The following is a 23,626-nucleotide window of genomic DNA, read 5'->3' as shown; positions in this document are numbered from 1 at the left end:
CACGCACAGTAGGGTTAAGCAGTACACCATATATAGCAGGATATTTGGAAATAGCCTCTAGATGATTTTTCAATACCGTTGAAACTATTTATTTGAAGTTTTTCAATACATTTTAATATTTGTAGGTACTTTTTAAGTAAATACCTGCAGTCAACTTGTGCAATACGTTAGGAGATAAAGTAGATCACGTTCTTAATTTCACCTGTCACATTATTTTACATTATGAAGCTTACCATAGTTCCACAGAACAGTTCAGCCAGTCACGTGTTTGTTTGTAAATTACACAATGGGTGAAAGCGGGAGCAAGTCCAGCTGTGTATTGACAGGGGTACGTTTTATATTGAAAGTCAAGTGTTTTTTTTGCTTCAATAGTTTTTTTTTTTTTCTAGTCATTTAGCAGACGCTCTTATCCAGAGCGACTTACAGTTAGTGAGTGGTGTAGTTAAAGTACAAAAGGGAAAATAAATAAACATAAATATGGGTTGTATTTACAATGGTGTTTGTTCTTCACTGGTTGCCCTTTTCTTGTAGCAACAGGTCACAAATCTTGATGCTGTGATGGCACACTGTGGTATTTCACCAAATAGATATGGGAGTTTAGCAAAATTTGATTTGTTTTCAAATTCCTTGTGGGTCTGTGTAATCTGAGGGAAATATGTGTCTCTAATATGGTCATACATTTGGCAGGAGGTTAGGAAGTGCAGCTCAGTTTCCACCTCATTTTTTGGGCAGTGTGCACATAGCCTGTCTTCTCTTGAGAGCCAGGTCTGCCTACAGCGGCCTCTCTCAATAGCAAGGCTATGCTCACTGAGTCTGTACATAGTCAAAGCTTTCCTTAATTTTGAGTCAGTCACAGTGGTCAGGTATTCTGCCACTGTGTACTCTCTGTTTAGGGCCAAATAGCATTCTAGTTTGCTCTGTTTTTATGTTAATTGTTTCCAATGTGTCAAGTAATTATCATTTTGGTTGGGTCTAATTGTGTTGTTGTCTATCTATCTATCTAATCATACTATACTAGTTGTTTCTGTGTGAACTAGGAGGAAGGGCAGAAAGGTGCACTGATTCATCGCCTATGGCTGAATTATTGATGTACAGCATGTGGAGTGGCCTGACAATGTATGAGCCGGTTTCTTTCACTCACTCACTCACTCACTCACTCACTCACTCACTCACTCACTCACTCACTCACTCACTCACTCACTCACTCACTCACTGGGAACGCTGCAAACTGTGTTCAGACTGAGGGATACCCATCCATTTTAACCTACCAAATTCCACTCTCCTATAAGCACAACAAAGCCTGGGTGTGAGTGTGTGTGAGAGACCACTAAACCTATGGAGGCTGCTCTCTGATAATGCCATAAGCTAAGTCCCCATAAAACAACTCACATCAGCCTGCCTCTCTCTGCGGCTGGGTGCCCAAGGCAACGGTTGTGGAACACACATCTGCTATGCTGTGAGGGAGACTATGGTAGACGATGTGCTGCTGGTACATGTGTCTGGAACCAACCGCAGCAGCAGCACCCAAGGAGAGCAGAGTTTTCTCTCTCTCTCTCTGTCTGCCTCCACAGCGCAGGGCTCTAGCTATTGTTTCAGTCAGTCCCAGAGCAGAGGTGTTGAATAATAGCAGCCAGATGTTTTCCCCAGTATACCTTCCTCTTCCCTCTATTTTCCCCAGGCTCTGGGGTGGGTCAGGCTGGGCAGCCCACTAATGTAAGGCTGCCTTAGATCTTTGCTTGGATGGCAGCCCTGTCTGTCTGTGGAACAGGCCTAAAACCAGCCGTTTTTAAGATTAAGTTCAATTTATTCGTCAATTGTACATAACTTCCAACCAAAATTTGACTTCTTCTTTATCCCAACCCCTCCTAAAGACACATATACAGGTAGGAGAGGAGGGGGCTGCCACAACCTTCCGGTTGCCAGCTCACTTCCAGTCATATTATTCCGGTCAGACCCAGAATTGAACTGGCAACCCTCCGGTTTCTGGTTCGCCTCTCTAACCGTTAGGCTACCTGCCGCCGCCTTATTAACTCCCAGGGCTCTCACGGGGTTTGACGAGGGCTCAGCCTCAGCCAGTGTGTGGGTCTGCTGATAGCACAAGGGTGATATACAGTTATAGAGCTTACCCAGGGCTGGCTATTCCCTGTTCCCCCCCTATAGGAAGACATGGCTTATGGCTGTTGGGCTGGAGCTGTGTGTCTACACTGTGTCTCCATGCATGAACATGTTGCAGGGGCTGAACTGTGGGCTCTGACTGCTGACAAACGTGTGTGTGCGTGCACGCAGACGACCGTCTCCCAGCTCTAACCTCAGAGACTTCAGACCGACAGGCAGAGAAGACGGGGGCGGCAGGTAGCTTAGTGGGTAAGAGCGTTGTGCCAGTAACCGAAAGGTTGCTGGTTCTAATCCCCGAGCCGACTAGGTGAAAAATCTGTCGATGTGCCCTTAAGCAAGGCACTTAACCCTAATTGCTCCTGTAAGTCGCTCTGGATAAGAGCGTCTGCTAAATGACTAAAATGTAAAATGTAAATGTAAGACTGAGGGGGAGGGGAGGAATGGAATGATTAAGTTCAGTCAGTCTCCAAAACTCTACCGTCTTTGTTCTCTCTCTCACACAGCTTTACGTGTGTGCAAACAGCCAGGCAGGAGTTGTGCAACACAGTAGCCCACTCACTTTATGTACACCAGATGCCTACTTCAGCAACATGGTAGCAAAGTTATTATGGATATAAATAGTCCTTTGTTGAAATTTATAAACCATTAAAATCGTGCTTTAGCTGACCTCAGTGGAATTTAAGCAAAATTGTGGAACAGGCGAAAAGTTGTAAATAGGCTGCAATTGCTACAGTGCAATTGCTGAACTGTGAATGTTTCCAGAATGTTATGATGTCCAATTGTTACTCCATTTCTCCAATTGTTACTACCATTTTATTGTTACTACCATTTCTCTCTTTCTCTTTCTTTCTCTATTTCACTCTTTCTTTCTCTCTCTCTCACTTTCTTTTATTTACATTTTAGTCATTTAGCAGACGCTCTTATCCAGAGCGACTTACAGTTAGTGAGTGCATACATTTTCATACTGGCCCCTGTGGGAAACGAACCCACAACCTTGGCGTTGCAAGTGCCACGCTCTACCAACTGAGCTACATGGGGCTCTTTCTCTCTCTTTCTCAAATTCAAATTGCTTTATTGGCATGAAATACAATTAGTAGATATTGCCAAAGCAGTATTGTGGTACAGCATTTCAGTAAATACAATGCAATGAAGTTAATGAAATACAGTTCCTTTCAGTAGTAGTAATAATATTAGATATATAATACTACCGTTCAAAAGTTTGGGGTCACTTAGAAATGTCCTTGTTTTCGAAAGAAAAGCTATTTTTTTTGTCCATTTAAAATAACATAAAATTGATAAGAAATACAGTGTAGACATTGTTCATGTTGTAAATGGCTATTGTAGCTGGAAATGGCTGCAATTGCTACAGTGAGGGAAACAAGTATTTGATCCCCTGCTGATTTATACGTTTGCCCACTCCAGGACCTTAATGTGCTTCTTCTTGAGCCACTCCTTTGTTGCCTTGGCCGTGAGTTTTGGGTCATTGTCATGCTAGAATACCCATCCACGACCCATTTTCAATGCCCTGGCTGAGGGAAGGAGGTTCTCACCCAAGAATTGACGGTACATGGCCCCGTCCATCGTCCCTTTGATGCGGTGAAGTTGTCCTGTCCCCTTAGCAGAAAAACACCCCCAAAGCATAATGTTTCCACCTCCATGTTTGACGGTGGGGATGGTGTTCTTGGGGTCATAGGCAGCATTCCTCCTCCTCCAAACACGGCGAGTTGATTTGATGCCAAAGTGCTCGATTTTGGTCTCATCTGACCACAATACTTTCACCCAGTTCTCCTCTGAATCATTCAGATGTTCATTGGCAAACTTCAGACGGGCCTGTATATGTGCTTTCTTGAGCAGGGGGACCTTGCGGGAGCTGCAGGATTTCAGTCCTTCACGGCGTAGTGTGTTACCAATTGTTTTCTTGGTGACTATGGTCCCAGCTGCCTTGAGATCATTGACAAGATCCTCCCGTGTAGTTCTGGGCTGATTCCTCACCGTCCTCATGATCATTGCAACTCCACGAGGTGAGATCTTGCATGGAGCCCCAGGCCGAAGGGAGATTGACAGTTATTTTGTGTTTCTTCCATGTGCGAATAATCGCACCAACTGTTGTCACCTTCTCACCAAGATGCTTGGCGATGGTCTTTTAGCCCATTCCAGCCTTGTGTAGGTCTACAATCTTGTCCCTGACATCCTTGGAGAGCTCTTTAGTCTTGGCCATGGTGGAGAGTTTGGAATCTGATTGATTGATTGCTTCTGGACAGGCGTCTTTTATACAGGTAACAAACTGAGATTAGGAGCATTCACTTTAAGAGTGTGCTCCTAATCTCAGTGTCACGATCGTTAGACGGAGTAGACCAAGGCGCAGCGTGATGAGCAAACATACTTATATTTATAGAGAGTAAACACTCGAACAAAACAACAAACGATACGTGCAGTCCTACGGTACAAACCAAAAGGAACAAACCAACTGGAACAAGATCCCACAACTATTGTGGGAAAACAGCCTCTATAAATATGGCTCCCAATCAGAGACAACCAGCAACAGCTGACACTCGTTGCCTCTGATTGGGAACCACTCGGGCCAACACAGAAATACAATACATAGAATATACACACCCTGGCTCAACATATAGAGTCCCAGAGCCAGGGTGTGACAGTACCCCCCCCCCCCCCCCCCCCCCACTAAAGGCGCAGACTGCGACCGCGCCTAAACATAAACAAACCAGGGGAGGACTGGGTGGGCATTCCTCCTCGGAGGCGGTTCCGGCTCCGGGCTCGCCCACCACCCTCCAATAATCCCCCCGTAGCGCCCCTGGTCCGGTCTGGCCCCGCTGGCTGGAGCTGGACTGGACATCGTAGGAGCGGATTGCTTAAGCTCCGGTGTGGAGCAGCTGACCGGTACCTGACCAGGCACCGGTGACCCAGGCACGGGTTGTGCCGGACTGACGACGCGCACCCCTGGCTTGGTGCGTGGAGCAGGAACGGGCCGGACCGGGCTGACGATGCGCACCCCTGGCTTGGTGCGTGGAGCAGCAACTGGCCGGACCGGGCTGACGATGCGCACCCCTGGCTTGGTGCGTGGAGCAGGAACGGGCCGGACCGGGCTGACGACTCGCACCCCTGGCTTGGTGCGTGGAGCAGGAACGGGCCGGACCGGGCTGACGACTCGCACCCCTGGCTTGGTGCGTGGAGCAGGAACGGGCCGGACCGGGCTGACGATGCGCACCCCTGGCTTGGTGCGTGGAGCAGGAACGGGCCGGACCGGGCTGGCGACGCACACCGTAGGCTTGGTGCGAGTGGCAGGAACAGGCCGGGCCGGGCTGGCGACGCGCACCGTAGGCTTGGTGCGAGTGGCAGGAACAGGCCGGGCCGGGCTGGCGACGCGCACCGTAGGCTTGGTGCGAGGAGCAGGAACAGGCCGGGCCGGGCTGGCGACGCACACCGTAGGCTTGGTGCGAGTGGCAGGAACAGGCCGGGCCGGGCTGGCGACGCGCACCGTAGGCTTGGTGCGAAGGGCAGGAACAGGCCGGGCCGGGCTGGCGACGCACACCGTAGGCTTGGTGCGAGGAGCAGGAACAGGCCGGGCCGGGCTGGCGACGCGCACCGTAGGCTTGGTGCGAGTGGCAGGAACGGGCCTTACCGGGCTGACGACTCGCACCGTAGGCTTGGTGCGAGGAGCAGGAACAGGCCGGACCGTACTGGGAACACACACCACTGGCCTTAAACGGGGATCAGGAACGGGCCGGACCGGACTGGCAATACACCTCAGTACCTCTCGCCGTGCCTCTACAACTTCCTTCCCTCCTCTCACCAATGGCTCCCGTAACCCGGTGGCCTTCTCTCCTCGTCTCCCATTTCGCCCTGTGGCAGCCTCCTGCTGCCCAGTCGCCCATGCCGTGTGCCCCCCCCCCCCCCCCCCCTAAAAAATGTCTGGGGTTGCCTCTCGTCCGTCCGACGACGACACTGTTGACGCCGTTGCTCCTCTCTCGCCAGGGCCTTAATCTTAGCCCATGGCCCTTTGCCCCCGAGCATGTCCTCCCAGGACCACGATTTGCCCACCTGGGCCATCGCCAACCTCTCCAGCTCCTTTCCCGGCGCTTCCTCCCATGTCCAGGCCGCCTGCTCCTGGACACGCTGCTTGGTCCTGGTATGGTGGGATCTTCTGTCACGATCGTTAGACGGAGTAGACCAAGGCGCAGCGTGATGAGCAAACATACTTATATTTATAGAGAGTAAACACTCGAACAAAACAACAAACGATACGTGCGGTCCTACGGTACAAACCAAAAGGAACAAACCAACTGGAACAAGATCCCACAACTATTGTGGGAAAACAGCCTCTATAAATATGGCTCCCAATCAGACAACCAGCAACAGCTGACACTCGTTGCCTCTGATTGGGAACCACTCGGGCCAACACAGAAATACAATACATAGAATATACACACCCTGGCTCAACATATAGAGTCCCAGAGCCAGGGTGTGACACTCAGCTCGTTACCTGTATAAAAGATACCTGGGAGCCAGAAATCTTTCTGATTGAGAGGGGGGTCAAATACGTATTTCCCTCATTAAAATGCAAATCAATTTATAACATTTTTGACATGTGTTTTTCTGGATTCTTTTGTTGTTATTCTGTCTCTCACTGTTCAAATAAACCTACCATTAAAATTATAGACAGATCATTTCTTTGTCAGTGGGCAAACATACAAAATCAGCAGGGGATCAAATACTTTTTTCCCTCACTGTATATATAGATATACATACGTGTGTATGTAAATACATATACAGTTGAAGTTGGAAGTTTACATACACTTAGGTTGGAGTCATTAAAACTGGTTTTTCAACCAATCCACAAATTTGTTGTTAACAAACTATAGTTTTGGTAAGTCGGTTAGGACATCTACTTTGTGCATGACACAAGTAATTTTTCCAACAATTGTTTACAGACAGATGATTTCACTTAATTCACTGTATCACAATTCCAGTGGGTCAGAAGTTTACATACACTAAGTTGACTGTGCCTTCAAACAGCTTGGACAATTCCAGAAAAATATGTAATGGCTTTAGAAGCTTCTGATAGGCTAATTGACATCATTTTAGTCAATTGGAGGTGTAACTGTGGATGTATTTCAAGGCCTACCTTCAACTCAGTGCCTCTTTGCTTGACATCATGGGAAAATCCAAAGAAATCTCAGACAAAATTTGTAGACCTCAACAAGTCTGGTTAATCCTTGGGAGCAATTTCCAAACGCCTGAAGGTACCACGTTCATCTGTACAAGCAGTAGTACGCAAGTATAAACACCATGGGACCACACAGCCATCATACCGCTCAGGAAGGAGACGCGTTCTGTCTCCTAGAGATGAACGTACTTTGGTGCGAATAGTGCAAATCAATCCCAGAACAACAGCAAAGGACCTTGTGAAGATGCTGGAGGAAACGGGTACAAAAGTATCTATATCCACAGTAAAACAAGTCCTATATTGACATAACCTGAAAGGCCGCTCAGCAAGGAAGAAGCCACCGCTCCAAAAATGCCATAAAAAAGCCAGATTACGGTTTGCAACTGCACATGGGGACAAAGATTGTACTTTTTGGAGAAATGTCCTCTGGTCTGATGAAACAAAAATATAACAGTTTGGCCATAATTACCATCATTATGGTTGGAGGAAAAAGGGGGTAATTTGCAAGCCGAAGAACACCATCCTAACCTTGAAGCACGTATTTGTCAGCATCATGCTGTGGGGATGCTTTGCTGCAGGTGGGACGGGTGCACTTCACAAAATAGATGGCATCATGAGGAAGGAAAATTATGTGGATATACTGTTTTGTATCTCTAACAGAGTAGAGATATTCTGCCAATTTGTATTCTCTTTTGAGGGCCAAATGGCAATTTAGTTTATTCTGTGTGTTTGTTTAATTTTCCCAATTTGTCAAATAGGAGGTTTCATTTCTTTAACAATGTGATTTGATTTCCCTGTGTGTTTGAAAAATATGTTTGTTTAGTGTTTTTAACAGCTGACATAGGAGACTCTTTTCAGGGTTCAGATCTTGGGTTTCTAGTGCTTTTGAATTGTAATGATTTTTTTGTGCTTAATTTCAAATGATGCCAACATGTTAGTGTCCTTTTCTTTATATTTACAATTATAAAGGGAATCTTCAGAGTTCTGCTCTGCATGCATTATTTGATCCTTTCTTTGAGGTATTTAGGATAATTCTGCAGAATTCTGTATGTAGATTTTCTATTGCGTTTTTCTCCCAATGCTTATAATCGTAATTACGGGTTGAACCCCAAACCTCGCTTCCATATAGTGCAATTGTTAAAATTACACTATTGAATATTTTGCACCAAAATTTGAGAATTGTATTTTTATGGAGTAAAATGCTTTGCGGGCTTTTTCTTTTAGTGCATTCACTGCCAGACCAAATCCACAGATTTTTTTGTCCCAGGTAGTTGTATCATTGGGCATGTTCAACCATGGTATTTCCTCTTTTGAAGTAGAGTCTGCTGCTCTGATTCCTGGCCTTTTCTGGAAAATCATGACTTTGGTTTTCTGAAAGTTGATGTTGATTGCCCAGTTGATGCTGTATTCCCAAAGAGTGTTAAGTTGTTCCTGTAGACATTGCTCTGTTGGTGACAGTAGGACAAGGTCATCTGCGTAGAGGGTGAGTCCAGGGTCTACAGATCGGTCCAACGACACTGCTAGATCTTTGATGTAGACGTTGAACAGGGTTGAACTTAAACTGCACCCTTGTCTCACCCTTCGCCCTTGTGCAAAAAATTATGTTATTTTATTGTTCAATACTACATGTTTGTTTAATACTACATGTTGTGTTTGAGTAAATTGATTTTATGATGTCGTATACTTTTCCCCCAATGCCACTTTGGAGGGTTTTGTAATATAATCCATAATGCCATATGGAATCTAAAGCATTCTTAAAATCAACAAAACATGCAAATACTTTTCCTCTGCTTTTCTGATGAACATGCTGGTTTGTTAGTGTGTGTGTATGTGGTCTGTTCTGTGTTTGGGTAGAAAGCCAATTCGTTTTTTGCTGAGAGCGTTATGTTGTGTTAAGGAAGGTCTGTATTCGGTCATTGAGAATACAGCAGAACAGTTTCCCCATGTTACCTAGTGACACATATTCTCCTATAGTTATTAGGGTCTAATTTGTCTAATTTTTTTTATATATATGGGGGTTCTAAATATCAGGGTAGCAGCCACTCTCCAACACCAGGTTGAATAGTTTTAATAAGGGATCCTGCAGCTCAGGAGTACTGTGTTTTAAGCGTTCCATTCCTGATGCTGTCAGGGCAATATGCCTTTACATGTTTAAGGCTTTGTATTTTCTTCGAAAGTTCAGCCTGTGTAATTTGGTAGTCAATTGGGTTCTGGACGTTTTTAATTGTGTGTTCGAGGGAGCTGAGATTTTCTTGCATATTTTTTGGGGTCTTCTGATGGTATTATTCCATAGACTTTCAAATTATCTTTCCAAATGTTGCCATTTTGAATGGGCAGGTCATTCCTCTGTTTTCCCTTTAGAACATTCCATTTAATCCAGAACTGGTTTCCATCAATGGAGTCTTCAATCTCTTTGAGAGTATTCTCAAAATACTTCTGTTTCTTCCATCTTAGGTTTTGTTTGTATTCTGTCATAATATTGTTGCCAAACGTCTCTATCCTGTGGTTGGTGATGTTTTCTATTTGATAAAGATGTACTTTTTTTCCTTATGAGATTACATTCAGCATCAAACCATTTTTCTTTTTTGAGGTTTCCAATTAGAACAGTTTTTTTCTTTTGCATAAATGTGCTTTTGGGGCTGCTTTATGATAGATCTCATTTAATGTATTCACTACCACATTAATGTCAGGGAGGTTTGGGCTGAATATACTTGAAAGGAAATAATTGATACAGGTTGTAATTTCTAGGCAGAATGCTGTGTTGAAGTGTCTTGCACTGTCAGGGACCCATATGTATGTTTTATTTAGATGAATCAGTGCACATGGCTCTGTTTGTGTGGTCTTTGGGTGGAGAAGTTTTTTTTTAAAGACTGGCAGTGTTCAGTCAATAGTGTCTGTGGATGCACTAATGGAGGAGGGGTCCAAGTCTGAGATTGCATAGTCAACAACACTGGTCCCAAGAGCTGAGCAGTAGCTGAACCTTCTCAAAGAATCCCCTCTAATCCTGCCATTTAATCAAATACAGGCCTAAGGCTCGACATAGATGCACTAACGCCTTTCCATTCTTGTTCACTACCTGGTCAGGGCTATTTCTATTAATAGTGATGGGACGGGTATACGGAGGGATTTCCAAATATATGTCTATAACCCTCAGGGTCTACACATTCAGGTTCAGAACCTGTCCTAGTATTAAAATCGCTGCACAAAAGCACATTTCCCTCAGCTTAACTGGTTGGTCTCTCTTTGGAGATGATCATAAAACTGATCATCATAGTAAGATGAATCTGAGGGAGAAGCATACACTGCACCTATATAAATCATTGTCACAAAGGATTGTGGGTGTTGCCCTTTTTTATTTGGCTCAGTGAAAGGACCTGTTTATACCATATGATCATTCCTTCCGAGTCCCTGCCCTGTTTTAATCTATGGATTTGGCATGACTGGGAAAACAGATATGCATCTGTTGGTCACAGATAACAAAAAAAAAAGGTAGGGGTGTGGATCAGAAAACCAGTGAGTATCTGATATGACCACCATTTGCCTCATGCAGCACAACACATCTCCTTCGCATAGAGTTCATCAGGCTGTTGATTATGGAATGTTGTCCCACTCCTCTTCAATGGCTGTGCGAAGTTACTGGATATTGGCGGGAACTGGAACACGCTGTTGATCCAGAGCATCGCAAACATGCTCAATGGGTGACATGCGGGCCAGGTGAGAATGCAGGCCATGGAAGAACTGGGTCATTTTAAGCTTGCAGGAATTGTGTACAGATCTTTGAGACATGGGGCTGTGCATTATCATGCTGAAACATGAGGTGATGGCGGCGGATTAATGGCACGACAGTGGGCCTCAGGATGTCGTCATGTTAACTCTGTGCATTCAAATTGCTATCGATTTAAAATGCAGTTGTGTTCGTTGTCTGTAGTTTTTTCCTGCCTATACAATAACCCCACCACCACCATGGGGCACTCTGTTCACAACGTTGACATCTCTAAAACGACGCTCACCCACACGAACGCCATACACGTGGTCTGCAGTTTTGAGGCCGGTTGGACGTACTGCCAAATTCTCTAAAACGACGTTGGAGTTGGCTTATGGTAGAGGAATGAACATTCAATTCTCTGGCAACAGCTCTGGTGTACATTACTGCAGTCAGCATGCCAATTGCATGCTCCCTCAACTTGAGACATCTGTGGCATTGTGTTGTGTGACAAAACTGCACATTTTAGAGTGGTCTTTTATTGTCCCCAGCACAAGGTGCACCTGTGTAATGGTCATGCTGTTTAATCAGCTTCTTGATATGCCACACCTGTCAGGTGGATGGAATATATTGGCAAATGAGAAATTCTTACTAACAGTGATATAAACAAATGTATTTTATTTCAGCTCATGAAATGGGACCAATACTTAACATGTTGCGTTTATATTTTTGTTCCGTGTATGACACCATGTTTCTAGAAGTATTATTATGTCTTGACCTTTGGTGGTGTTAAGAAAATCTGGGTTTGTGATCTTAAGACCTAAGGTAGAAGAGTACAAGCCCTGGATATTCCAATAACTAATAGTTAATGTTCTCATTTCATATAAGTGTGTATGTATATATATATATATATATATATATATATATATATATATATATATATATATATATATATATATATATATATATATATATATATACACATACATACATACATACATACAGTGGGGGGAAAAAAGTATTTAGTCAGCCACCAATTGTGCAAGTTCTCCCACTTAAAAAGATGAGAGAGGCCTGTAATTTTCATCATAGGTACACGTCAACTATGACAGACAAAATGAGGAAAAAAAATCCAGAAAATCACATTGTAGGATTTTTAATGAATTTATTTGCAAATTATGGTGGAAAATACGTATTTGGTCAATAACAAAAGTTTCTCAATACTTTGTTATATACCCTTTGTTGGCAATGACACAGGTCAAACGTTTTCTGTAAGTCTTCACACACTGTTGCTGGTATTTTGGCCCATTCCTCCATGCAGATCTCCTCTAGAGCAGTGATGTTTTGGGGCTGTCGCTGGGCAACACGGACTTTCAACTCCCTCCAAAGATTTTCTATGGGGTTGAGATCTGGAGACTGGCTAGGCCACTCCAGGACCTTGAAATGCTTCTTACGAAGCCACTCCTTCGTTGCCCGGGCGGTGTGTTTGGGATCATTGTCATGCTGAAAGACCCAGCCACGTTTCATCTTCAATGCCCTTGCTGATGGAAGGAGGTTTTCACTCAAAATCTCACGATACATGGCCCCATTCATTCTTTCCTTTACACGGATCAGTCGTCCTGGTTCCTTTGCAGAAAAACAGCCCCAAAGCATGATGTTTCCACCCCCATGCTTCACAGTAGGTATGGTGTTCTTTGGATGCAACTCAGCATTCTTTGTCCTCCAAACACGACAAGTTGAGTTTTTACCAAAAAGTTCTATTTTGGTTTCATCTGACCATATGACATTCTCTCAATCCTCTTCTGGATCATCCAAATGCACTCTAGCAAACTTCAGACGGGCCTGGACATGTACTAGCTTAAGCAGGGGGACACGTCTGGCACTGCAGGATTTGAGTCCCTGGCGGCGTAGTGTGTTACTGATGGTAGGCTTTGTTACTTTAGTCCCAGCTCTCTGCAGGTCATTCACTAGGTCCCCCCGTGTGGTTCTGGGATTTTTGCTCACCGTTCTTGTGATCATTTTGACCCCACGGGGTGAGATCTTGCGTGGAGCCCCAGATCGAGGGAGATTATCAGTGGTCTTGTATGTCTTCCATTTCCTAATAATTGCTCCCACAGTTGATTTCTTCAAACCAAGCTGCTTACCTATTGCAGATTCAGTCTTCCCAGCCTGGTGCAGGTCTACAATTTTGTTTCTGGTGTCCTTTGACAGCTCTTTGGTCTTGGCCATAGTGGAGTTTGGAGTGTGACTGTTTGAGGTTGTGGACAGGTGTCTTTTATACTGATAACAAGTTCAAACAGGTGCCATTAATACAGGTAACGAGTGGAGGACAGAGGAGCCTCTTAAAGAAGAAGTTACAGGTCTGTGAGAGCCAGAAATCTTGCTTGTTTGTAGGTGACCAAATACTTATTTTCCACCATAATTTGCAAATAAATTCATAAAAAATCCTACAATGTGATTTTCTGGATTTTTTTTCTCTCAATTTGTCTGTCATAGTTGACGTGTACCTATGATGAAAATTACAGGCCTCTCATCTTTTTAAGTGGGAGAACTTGCACAATTGGTGGCTGACTAAATACTTTTTTCCCCCACTGTATATATCTATATATATCTATATATCTATCTATCTATCTATCTATCTATCTATATATATATATATATATATATATATATATATATATATATATATATATATATATATACACACACACACACAGTGGGGAGAACAAGTATTTGATACACTGCCGATTTTGCAGGTTTTCCTACTTACAAAGCATGTAGAGGTCTGTAATTTTTATCATAGGTACACTTCAACTGTGAGAGACGGAATCTAAAACAAAAATCCAGAAACTCACATTGTATGATTTTTAAGTAATTAATTAGCATTTTATTGCATGACATAAGTATTTGATCACCTACCAACCAGTAAGAATTCCAGCTCTCACAGACCTGTTCGTTTTTCTTTAAGAAGCCCTCATGTTCTCCACTCATTACCTGTATTAACTGCACCTGTTTGAACTCGTTACCTGTATAAAAGACACCTGTCCACACACTCAATCAAACAGACTCCAACCTCTCCACAATGGCCAAGACCAGAGAGCTTTGTAAGGACACCAGGGATAAAATTGTAGACCTGCACAAGGCTGGGATGGGCTACAGGACAATAGGCAAGCAGCTTGGTGAGAAGGCAACAACTGTTGGCGCAATTATTAGAAAATGGAAGAAGTTCAAGATGACGGTCAATCACCCTCGGTCTGGGGCTCCATGCAAGATCTCACCTCGTGGGGCATCAATGATCATGAGGAAGGTGAGGGATCAGCCCAGAACTACACAGCAGGACCTGGTCAATGACCTGAAGAGAGCTGGGACCACAGTCTCAAAGAAAACCATTAGTAACACATTACGCCGTGATGGATTAAAATCCTGCAGCGCACGCAAGGTCCCCCTGTCTCAAGCCAGCGCATGTCCAGGCCCGTCTGAAGTTTGCCAATGACCATCTGGATGATCCAGAGGAGGAATGGGAGAAGGTCTTGTGGTCTGATGAGATATATATATATATATATAGCTTTTTGGTCTAAACTCCACTAGCCGTGTTTGGAGGAAGAAGAAGGATGAGTACAACCCCAAGAACACCATCCCAACCTTGAAGCATGGAGTTGGAAACATCATTCTTTGGGGATGCTTTTCTGGAAAGGGGACAGGACGACTGCACCGTATTGAGGGGAGGATGGATGGGGCCATGTATCGCGAGATCTTGGCCAACAACCTCCTTCCCTCAGTAAGAGCATTGTAGATGGGTCGTGGCTGGGTCTTCCAGCATGACAACTACCCGAAACACACAGCCAGGGCAACTAAGGAGTGGCTCCGTAAGAAGCATCTCAAGGTCCTGGAGTGGCCTAGCCAGTCTCCAGACCTGAACCCAATAGAAAATCTTTGGAGGGAGCTGAAAGTCCGTATTGCCCAGCGACAGCCCCGAAACCTGAAGGATCTGGAGAAGGTCTGTATGGAGGAGTGGGCCAAAATCCCTGCTGCAGTGTGTGCAAACCTGGTCAAGACCTACAGGAAACGTATGATCTCTGTAATTGCAAACAAAGGTTTATGTACCAAATATTAAGTTCTGCTTTTCTGATGTATCAAATACTTATGTCATGCAATAAAATGCAAATTAATTACTTAAAAATCATACAATGTGATTTTCTGGATTTTTGTTTTAGATTCCGTCTCTCACAGTTGAAGTTTACCTATGATAAAAATTACAGTCCTCTACATGCTTTTTAAGTAGGAAAACCTGCAAAATCGGCAGTGTATCACATACTTGTTCTCCCCACTGTATGTATGTATGTATGTATGTATGTGTGTATATATCTCATTTGGTTAGAGTAAAGTGTAAGGAAATTAATACACAAACAAATATAGAACTCTTTCTTTCTCAGTGGCTCTGGGGCGTAACCAGGCCTTGAAGAGAGAGAAGCCCAAATGGAAGAGTGACTATCCAATGACGGACGGCCAGCTGCGCAGTAAGCGGGATGAGTTCTGGGACACTGCGCCCGCCTTCGAGGGCCGCAAGGAGATCTGGGATGCGCTCAGGGCCGCCGCCCAGGCCTTCGAGAGCAACGACCATGAACTGGCCCAGGCCATCATCGACGGGGCCAGCATAACATTGCCACACGGTACGACACACACCACACACATCTACTCCTTTAGTAGCTCTATCCATCTGCCCCCTCTCTTTGTTAGCCTGTAACATAACACTGCTGTGAACTGGGCCAGCGTAACACTGCCACACGATACGTCACACATTCCATAGACCACTGCCCTCTTTCAACACTATCTGTCCCCTCACTGTTATAGCATAACACTGCCTCTCGGTATGAAACACACACACCATCTCTCTACAGCAGACATGACACATCTATCAGCTCTAGCCCTCTGTCTGTCCTACGTCTGTCACGGTGATTCAACACACACACACAGCCCTCTTTTTCTGCACACCATTCGTGTCATACTTTTCTGACTATTTTGAGAAAGTATAAACTGGTTACGGTGTCTCAAAATGGATAAACAGTACTATTGCTACTTTTTTCTCGTTTTTCAACCGAAGGTCTTTTAAGGGAGTATGCAAGCATATTGTTCGGTTTAGGCGCCAGCCGAACTGAAGCATGCTGACGCCGTAACACACACCTGACTGATTTGTGGTGGCCATTTTGGAGAGAGAAGTGCCGTGGGATCTTTAGTGACCACAGGACCTCGGTTTAACATCTCATCCTAAGGACTCTGCAGGGCAGGGTCCCTGTCACTACGCTGGGGCATTGGACACTCCTTAGAGTAGAGCAGAGGAAAGAGTGCCCCCTACTGGCTCTCCAACACAACCTTACTGTATCTTCACAGGTGGTCTCGACTAGACCCAATCCTGTTGAACTTCAGAGGAATGCTGGCTGGGTGGTATGCCGGTTGGCTTTTCTGAGTCTTTTTGAGTCCTTCCTCTCTCTGTCTCTTATCTCATCACACCATTAATTGTCTCCATCTCGGTTTTGCTTCAGTCAGTTCTGTCATCCAATTTCTCTACATGTGAGGCAGCAGGCCCCCGCTTGTATATACTTCCCTACCAGCTTAAGCTGTCAGTCCGTGGCCTGTGGAGAGGAATATTACATATATTATTGAATCCCTCCTCCCAGACACAGACAGACAGACCGACACATCCATTCGTCCCCCTGCAGCCTTGCTGATTGTGGGGCCGGCTGTTGAACAGAACCAATTAGCTCTATGAAGATAGTCCAACTGTCCTGCTCTGAAGTTACACTGCTGCAGAGAGACAGGCCGGCCGGCCGGCAGGCTGGGATACTGTAGAATAGATGGAATGAGCCATCTAGGTTAAGGTCAGCGTAGTATTTGTTCATATTAGCCTGCCCTCTGCTCTCCTTCTCTTTGACTTCTGCTTTGAAGTCCTCTTTTCGATCTCTCACCAAACACACTGCTAAAAGGTTTGTGTGGTGCCTGCCTTGGCTCTGGGAGTGGTTTGAGTGTGAGCCATAGAGACAGCAGGGGAGAGTGGTTTGATCTGTACTGTGGCAGACAGGGTGAGCTCACCTTTTTTAAGTCCATGTACCAACATAGAGCCCAGCGAGAAAGAGAAGGAGAGGGATAGAGAGAAGAGTGTGTGAGAGAGAGGAGAGAAGGATAGAGAGCAGAGTGTGAGAGAGGAGATGGGGAGGGAAGGAGAGATCATGCCTGTATCACAAGTGTTTGTTTTTATGAGCCTTTATGTCCGTTTGTTCTCGTTCACTGCTGTTGTGACCGCACCTTCCCATTAGCCCCTCCCCTTGCCACTCACAACAACAAAGAGGAGAGATCACCTCTTCCTCTCTGACAAATGGTTTCAACTCGCTATTTGCATTTGCGGTTTGGTCCAACAGAATCGGTCACACCTAAAGACATTGAGACATTATTTTACTGTAATAGAGGAGAAGGTATCCTTTCTAACGAAACCCTTTTTATGTCTCAAATCACAGCATTGCAGAGCAGCATTTGAGCCAAAGACTGTTATACTAGTCTCTGTTTTATAAATGTACAATAAACACAATTATATAAGGAATTGGCAACTCGTTCTCATTCTGAGAAATAAGGTAGGCCACTTGATTTCGACGTCTGAACAAAGTGGACAGGCTAGCATGTTGTTCAAACAGTTGGTGACGGACAGAACGGTGTGTTCATAACAATTTAACTGCTCTGCCTTGTTAGCTAGCAAATAGATCGAAGTTCCAAGTTGGCTAAACTTGAAATATAAAGATTAGCTGGTTACTCACTAGCATGTGGGCTTGTGCTTCAGAGATTGTTTATGAGACCTGTGTTAATTTTCTATAATGCCTGCTACAAGAAGTTAGTCATTATTAGTTAATGTGCATTATGCATGGTTCTGGTTACATTTGTAACAAAAATTGCATTTTCATAGACTGATTGAAAGCCAGATCAGTAATTATTGCAAAAAGGCAGTAGCTGAACCTTCTCAAGCCTAGGTATAATGTCACAAGCCCTGAATTCATTAAATTATTGTTGACAGTTTAAAATAGTGTATTTGACCTTTAATTGTACATTTAGAGAAAACATGAAAATAATTGAGATACTGTATATACAGTGCATTTGGAAAGTATTCAGACCCCTTGATTTCCCTCCCACATTTTGTTACATTACAGCCTTATTCTAAAATGGATGAAATAAAAAAATCTCATCAATCTACACACAATACCCCATAATGACAAAGCGAAAACAGACCCTTTGCTATGAGACTCGAAATTGAGCTCTGGGTGCATCCTTTCTATTGATCATCCTTGAGATGTTTCTAGAACTTGATTGGAGTCCACCTGTGGTAAATTCAATTGATTGGACATGATTTGGAAAGGCACACACCTGTCTATATAAGGTCCCACAGTTGTCAGTGCACGTCAGAGCAGAAACCAAGCCATGAGGTTGAAGGAATTGTCCGTAGAGCTCTGAGACAGGATTGTGTCGAGGCAAATATCTGGGGAAGGGTACAAAAAAAATTATACAGCATTGTAGGTCCCCAAGAACACAGTGGCCTCCATCATTCTTAAATGGAAGAAGTTTGGAACCACCAAGACTCTTCCTAGAGCTGGCCGCCCGGCCAAACTGAACAATCGGGGGAGAAGGGCCTTGGTCAGGGAGGTGACCAAGAACCCGATGGTCACTCTTACAGAGCTCCTGAGTTCCTCTGTGGAGAAAGGACAACCATCTCTGCAGCACTCCACCAATCAGGCCTTTATCGTAGAGTGGCCAGACGGAAGCCACTCCTCAGTAAAAGGCACATGACAGCCCGCTTGGAGTTTGCCAAAAGGTACCTAAAGACATGAGAAACAAGATTATCTGGTCTGATGAAACCAAGATTGAACTCTTTGGCCTGAATGCCAAGCGTCACATCTGGAGGAAACCTGGCACCATCCCTACGGTGAAGCATGGTGGTGACACAATCATGCTGTGGGGATATTTTTCAGCGGCAGGGACTGGGAGACTAGTCAGGATCGAGGGGAAAGATGAACGGAGCAAAGTACAGAGAGATCCTTGATGAAAACGTGCTCCAGAGCGCTCAGGACCTCAGACTGGGGCTAAGTTTCACCTTCCAACAGGACAACGACCCTAAGCACACAGCCAAGACAACGCAGGAGTGGCTTTGGGACAAGTCTCTGAATGTCCTTGAGTGGCCCAGCCAGAGCCCGGACTTGAACCCGATCGAACATCTCTGGAGAGACCTGAAACAGCTGTGCAGCGACGCTCCCCATCCAACCTGACAGAGCTTGAGAGGATCTGCAGAGAAGAATGGGAGAAACTCTCCAAATACAGGTGTGCCAAGCTTGTAGCGTCATACCCAAGAAGACTCAAGGCTGTAATCGCTGCCGAAGGTGCTTCAACAAAGTACTGAGGAAAGGGTCTGAATACTTGTAAATGTGATATTTAAATTGTTTATTTTTAATACATTTGCAAAAAAAATATTTACTTTTTCATTATGGGGTATTGTGTATAGATTAATGAGGGGGGAAAATCAATTTAATCAATTTTAGAATAAGGATGTAACGTAACAAAATATGTAAAAAATCAAGTGGTCTGAACACTTTCCGATTGCACTGTATTGTGAATTGCTCATAAGTTAGTAAACATTGAGATATGATTTTTAGGCCATATCTCCCAGCCCTAACACACACACACATCTCTACATGAGGCGAAAAAACAATGCCCCCACTTTGCATGTTCTGTGTGTCAGGTTATATGACCATAGATACAACATGGTTGAAGCTTTTAGATGGTGTCTGGGAAGCTCTCAGCAAGGTTACCCCCAGTACAAGATTGCTGCCTTATCGGAAAATGGATTTGGCCTGAGTTATTGTAGACCTCCTCTCCTCTCCTGAGCCCATTCTTTCCCACGGCCCCCGGTCGCTCCAAAATACACTGAGACATCCTTATCTCTCCCGCCAATCGTCTGCCATTTTGGCTCAGACCGGGTTGGTGTAAATTAGCCTTGTGTATTTCCCCCCCTTGTCCAGATTAGAGCCAGATTAGCTGGGCTGGCTGGCTGCTGCGGTGCGGTGCTGTGGAGCTGCAGCTGTGGATTCCTGAGGCCTGCGGTCAATGTCTCCTGAGAGAGCAGGGGAAAACACACCCCTCTATTACGCTGCACTCAATGGCAGACAGGCAGGCAGGGAGGAATCTCACAAACAGGTCTCTCCTTCTCTCTCTGTCTCTCTCTCTTGGTCTCTCGCACACAAAGGAAAATCAATCACCAGGGTTCAATCAATGTAGAATCTCTCCATATCAGCTCTTCTCTGGCATCGCTGTCCGACCGCCAGGTTCATAACCATGTAGATTCGGGCCTCCTTTGTCTTGTCAACATACTTCTGTTACTACAGTAGCTTTCAACATTTCTGACTGCTAGTTCATAAACATAATACGGGTGATGTGATCAGTTTGAGATATGGGTTACATGTTTGGTTATGAGACAGTCAATTGACAGTGTTCCAGTGTCAGTTTGCCGCTACTGTGCATTTCTTTTAGATCATAATGAATAAGACTATATCGATCCTAGATCAGCACTCCCACTCTGAGAGGCTTTATGGATACGGGCCCTGATCTACAATGAGTGGATGGATTTCAGCTGGAACTACAGAGTCTTGTGATTATTATATGCCAGACATGATTCTGAGTTACACCTGAACACCTGAACAACCCAGCACCCCATCCCCCCTCCATCCCTACTGTCTGACACTGATGCCAGGAGGCCTGGCTATTTAGGCCATGCTCATGACCCCCGGAGAGAGAGGAGAGCGACGTGGTTGTTTTTGAAAGAGACTTCTCATGTGTACATTCTCCTACCAGGCAGGCAGGGAGACAGACGGACAGACCGCTAGCTGAGTGGCATGTATATGTCTAGGTCAGGCTACGGCTCAGTGTTTTCTGTTGTCTGCAGTCCGTGTGAACCAGGAGGAGCCCAGGACACCAGCTGCCTGCTCTGCTCTATCATCCGCTCTGCTATCGTCTGCTCTGACACCCCCTGGAGGAACGGATGTGCAGCACACTGCGCTACATCTCTAGGAGAGCGATAGAGGGGTCTGGGCCCGAAGCTCTGACTCGGTCACTGTCGTTTCAGCACACAGACATACATTTGCTGTGAAGAATAAGGGCTGATATGTTTTTTTGGGTGTGTAGTAACAGATGGAAATATGACTTGGGCAAACCAGTTTGGCTATTAATTCCTATGAGAAAAGTGTGTTAAAGTGATCTATTCCAGGTGTCGCAGCCACAGCTAGTGGTCTCTGCTTGTAATTTGTATCCCCTTTCCTGTAACTGAATCAAATTCACCATGGCCTAAAGACCCTCATCTGTAACATTTAATATCAATCATTCAGAATGTAAATAGTTGTGAGTAATTCAGAGTGTTGTTGGAGGTTGTAAGGTGGTCTGGCGGCTGGTAGAATCCCCCCCCCCCCCCCCCTACTCAGTCGGGCGGACAGTATGTGAGAGCTGAAAGTTGAGAGTAGAGTACTGTTTATAGCAGCTATACACACTCAGACAGACTGTGAGACACTGCTAGCTGAAAGGTCAGCAGAACAGGTGTGTCACAGAGCACCTCACCACTAAATACAGGACCCCGCTGGGAGGCCACAGCACTGCCTGATTAGAAACAGTCCTCCACTGCACCCTGCATTCACACTATGGCAATTCCCTACTGCACGCTGAGGTCACATTATAGCAGTCCCCCCACTACACAGGGCATTCACGCTATAGCAGCACTAGAAACTCCCCCCACAACACCAGAAACAGTCCCCCCCCACTAAAGCACCAGAAACTGTTCCCACGCTGCAACAGTCCTCCCTTCTGTGGAGTCTATCACATTATGATAGAATAAACAGTCCAGTTGTACAGGGAGCATAAGACACAGCAACAAAAGAGACATATTCTACCTCAGGAAAAGAAAAATAACAAGCTGTACAAGGCTATAAACAAGCAAGAAAACATCCAGAGGCTGCTGTTCTGGTTGCCAGCGATTTTAATTCTGCGTCACTAAGACACGTGATGCCCAACTTCCAGCAACACGTCTCCAACGCCACTAGGGGCGATAAAGTCCTATACCCCTGTTATTCTACACACAAGCAAGCATACAAGGCCCTCCCTTGTCCACCATTCGGCAAATCAGATCATGACTCCGTACTCCTGCTTCCTGTTCACAAGCAGAAACTCATACAGGAAGTACCCATGGCTCGCTCCATTGAGAAATGGTCACCAGAATCAAAGATGATGCTACAGGACTGCTTTGCTAGCGCTGATGGGAATATGTTTCGAGACTCCACTGATAACATTGACAAGGTAACCACCTCAGTCACCAGCTTCATTAGGAAATGTATCAGTGACGTTGTCCCCACGGTGAGGGTTTGCTGCTTCCCCAATCAAAAGCCCTGGTTTAACACCGAGGTTGGCACTAAACTAAAGGACAGGGCTACCGCACACAGAGCTATCGTAGACAATCCTGAGGCTACGGCCGAGGGCAGGAATAAGTACAAGAAGTCCCGCTATGACCTCCGCACAGTCATCAAACAAGCAAAAGGACAATATAGGAATAAGGTCGAATCCTGCCTGCTGCATGTTGGGCTACAGTCCATTACGGATACATTTTATGCACGCTTTGACAACAACAACATCGTGCCGGGTGTGAGGGCCGTCACCGACCCAGAGGATTGGGTGATCTCGCTCTACGAGGCTGATGTGAAAATGGTCTTTAATCAGGTCAACACCCGCAAGGCAGAGGGGCCCGACGGTATTCCAGGGCGCGTTCTCAGAGCATGCGCAGAACAGCTGGCAGGCATATTCACAGTAATTTTCAACCTCTCCTTGTCCCAGTCTGTAATTCCCATGTTTTAAGATGACCACAATCATCCCCGTTCCCAAGAACTCTAAGGCTTCGTGCCACAATGACTGCCATCCTGTAGCACTCACTTCTGTAATCATGAAGTGTACTGAGAAGCTGGTTATGGCACACATTAACTCCACCATCCCAGCCACCCTAGACCCACGCCAATTTGCATACCGTCCCAACAGATCCATAGATGACGCAATCTCAATTGCTCGCCACACTGTCCTCACCCACCTAGATAAGAGGAATACCTATGTGAGAATGCTGTTCATTGACTACAGCTCAGCGTTCAACACCATTGTCCCCTCCAAGCTCGTCACCAAGCTTAGAACACCTCCCTCTGCAACTGGATCCTGGATTTCCTGACGGGCCGACCCCAGGTGGTGAGGATAGTCAACATCACCTCCGTCACGCTGACCCTGAACACAGGGGTGTGTGCTTAGTCCCCTCCTGACTCCCTGATCACCCACGACTGCCACACACGACTCCAACACCCTCATCAAGTTTGCTGACAACTCGACGGTGGTAGGCCTGATCACCGGCGACGATGAGTCAGCCTACAGGGAGGAGGTCAGTTACCTGGCAGTGTGGTGCAAGAACACCAACCTCTCCCTCAACGTCAGCAAGACCAAGGAGCTGATCGTGGTCTACAGTAAATGGGGGGGCGAGCACGCCCCCATCCACATCGACGGGGCTGCAGTGGAGCAGGTCG

General features: G+C 45.4%; 1 protein-coding gene across 1 annotated transcript in view; it reads left to right on the top strand.

The window, feature by feature from the left end:
- Positions 1–23,626, top strand: part of LOC311136385 (uncharacterized protein) — a 61,794-nt gene that overhangs the window by 15,449 nt on the left and 22,719 nt on the right. Inside the window, exon 2 of the mRNA XM_084170481.1 lies at positions 15,437–15,673. Coding sequence (XP_084026607.1) covers positions 15,437–15,673 — 237 coding nt within the window. The remainder of the gene's footprint in view (positions 1–15,436; positions 15,674–23,626) is intronic.

The sequence above is a fragment of the Coregonus lavaretus genome, assembly GCF_964263955.1.
Source record: "Coregonus lavaretus genome assembly, chromosome: 10".
NCBI lineage: Eukaryota > Metazoa > Chordata > Actinopteri > Salmoniformes > Salmonidae > Coregonus > Coregonus lavaretus.
The sequence above is the reverse complement of the archived record's forward strand: the minus strand, read 5'-3'. Positions and strand labels throughout refer to the sequence as shown.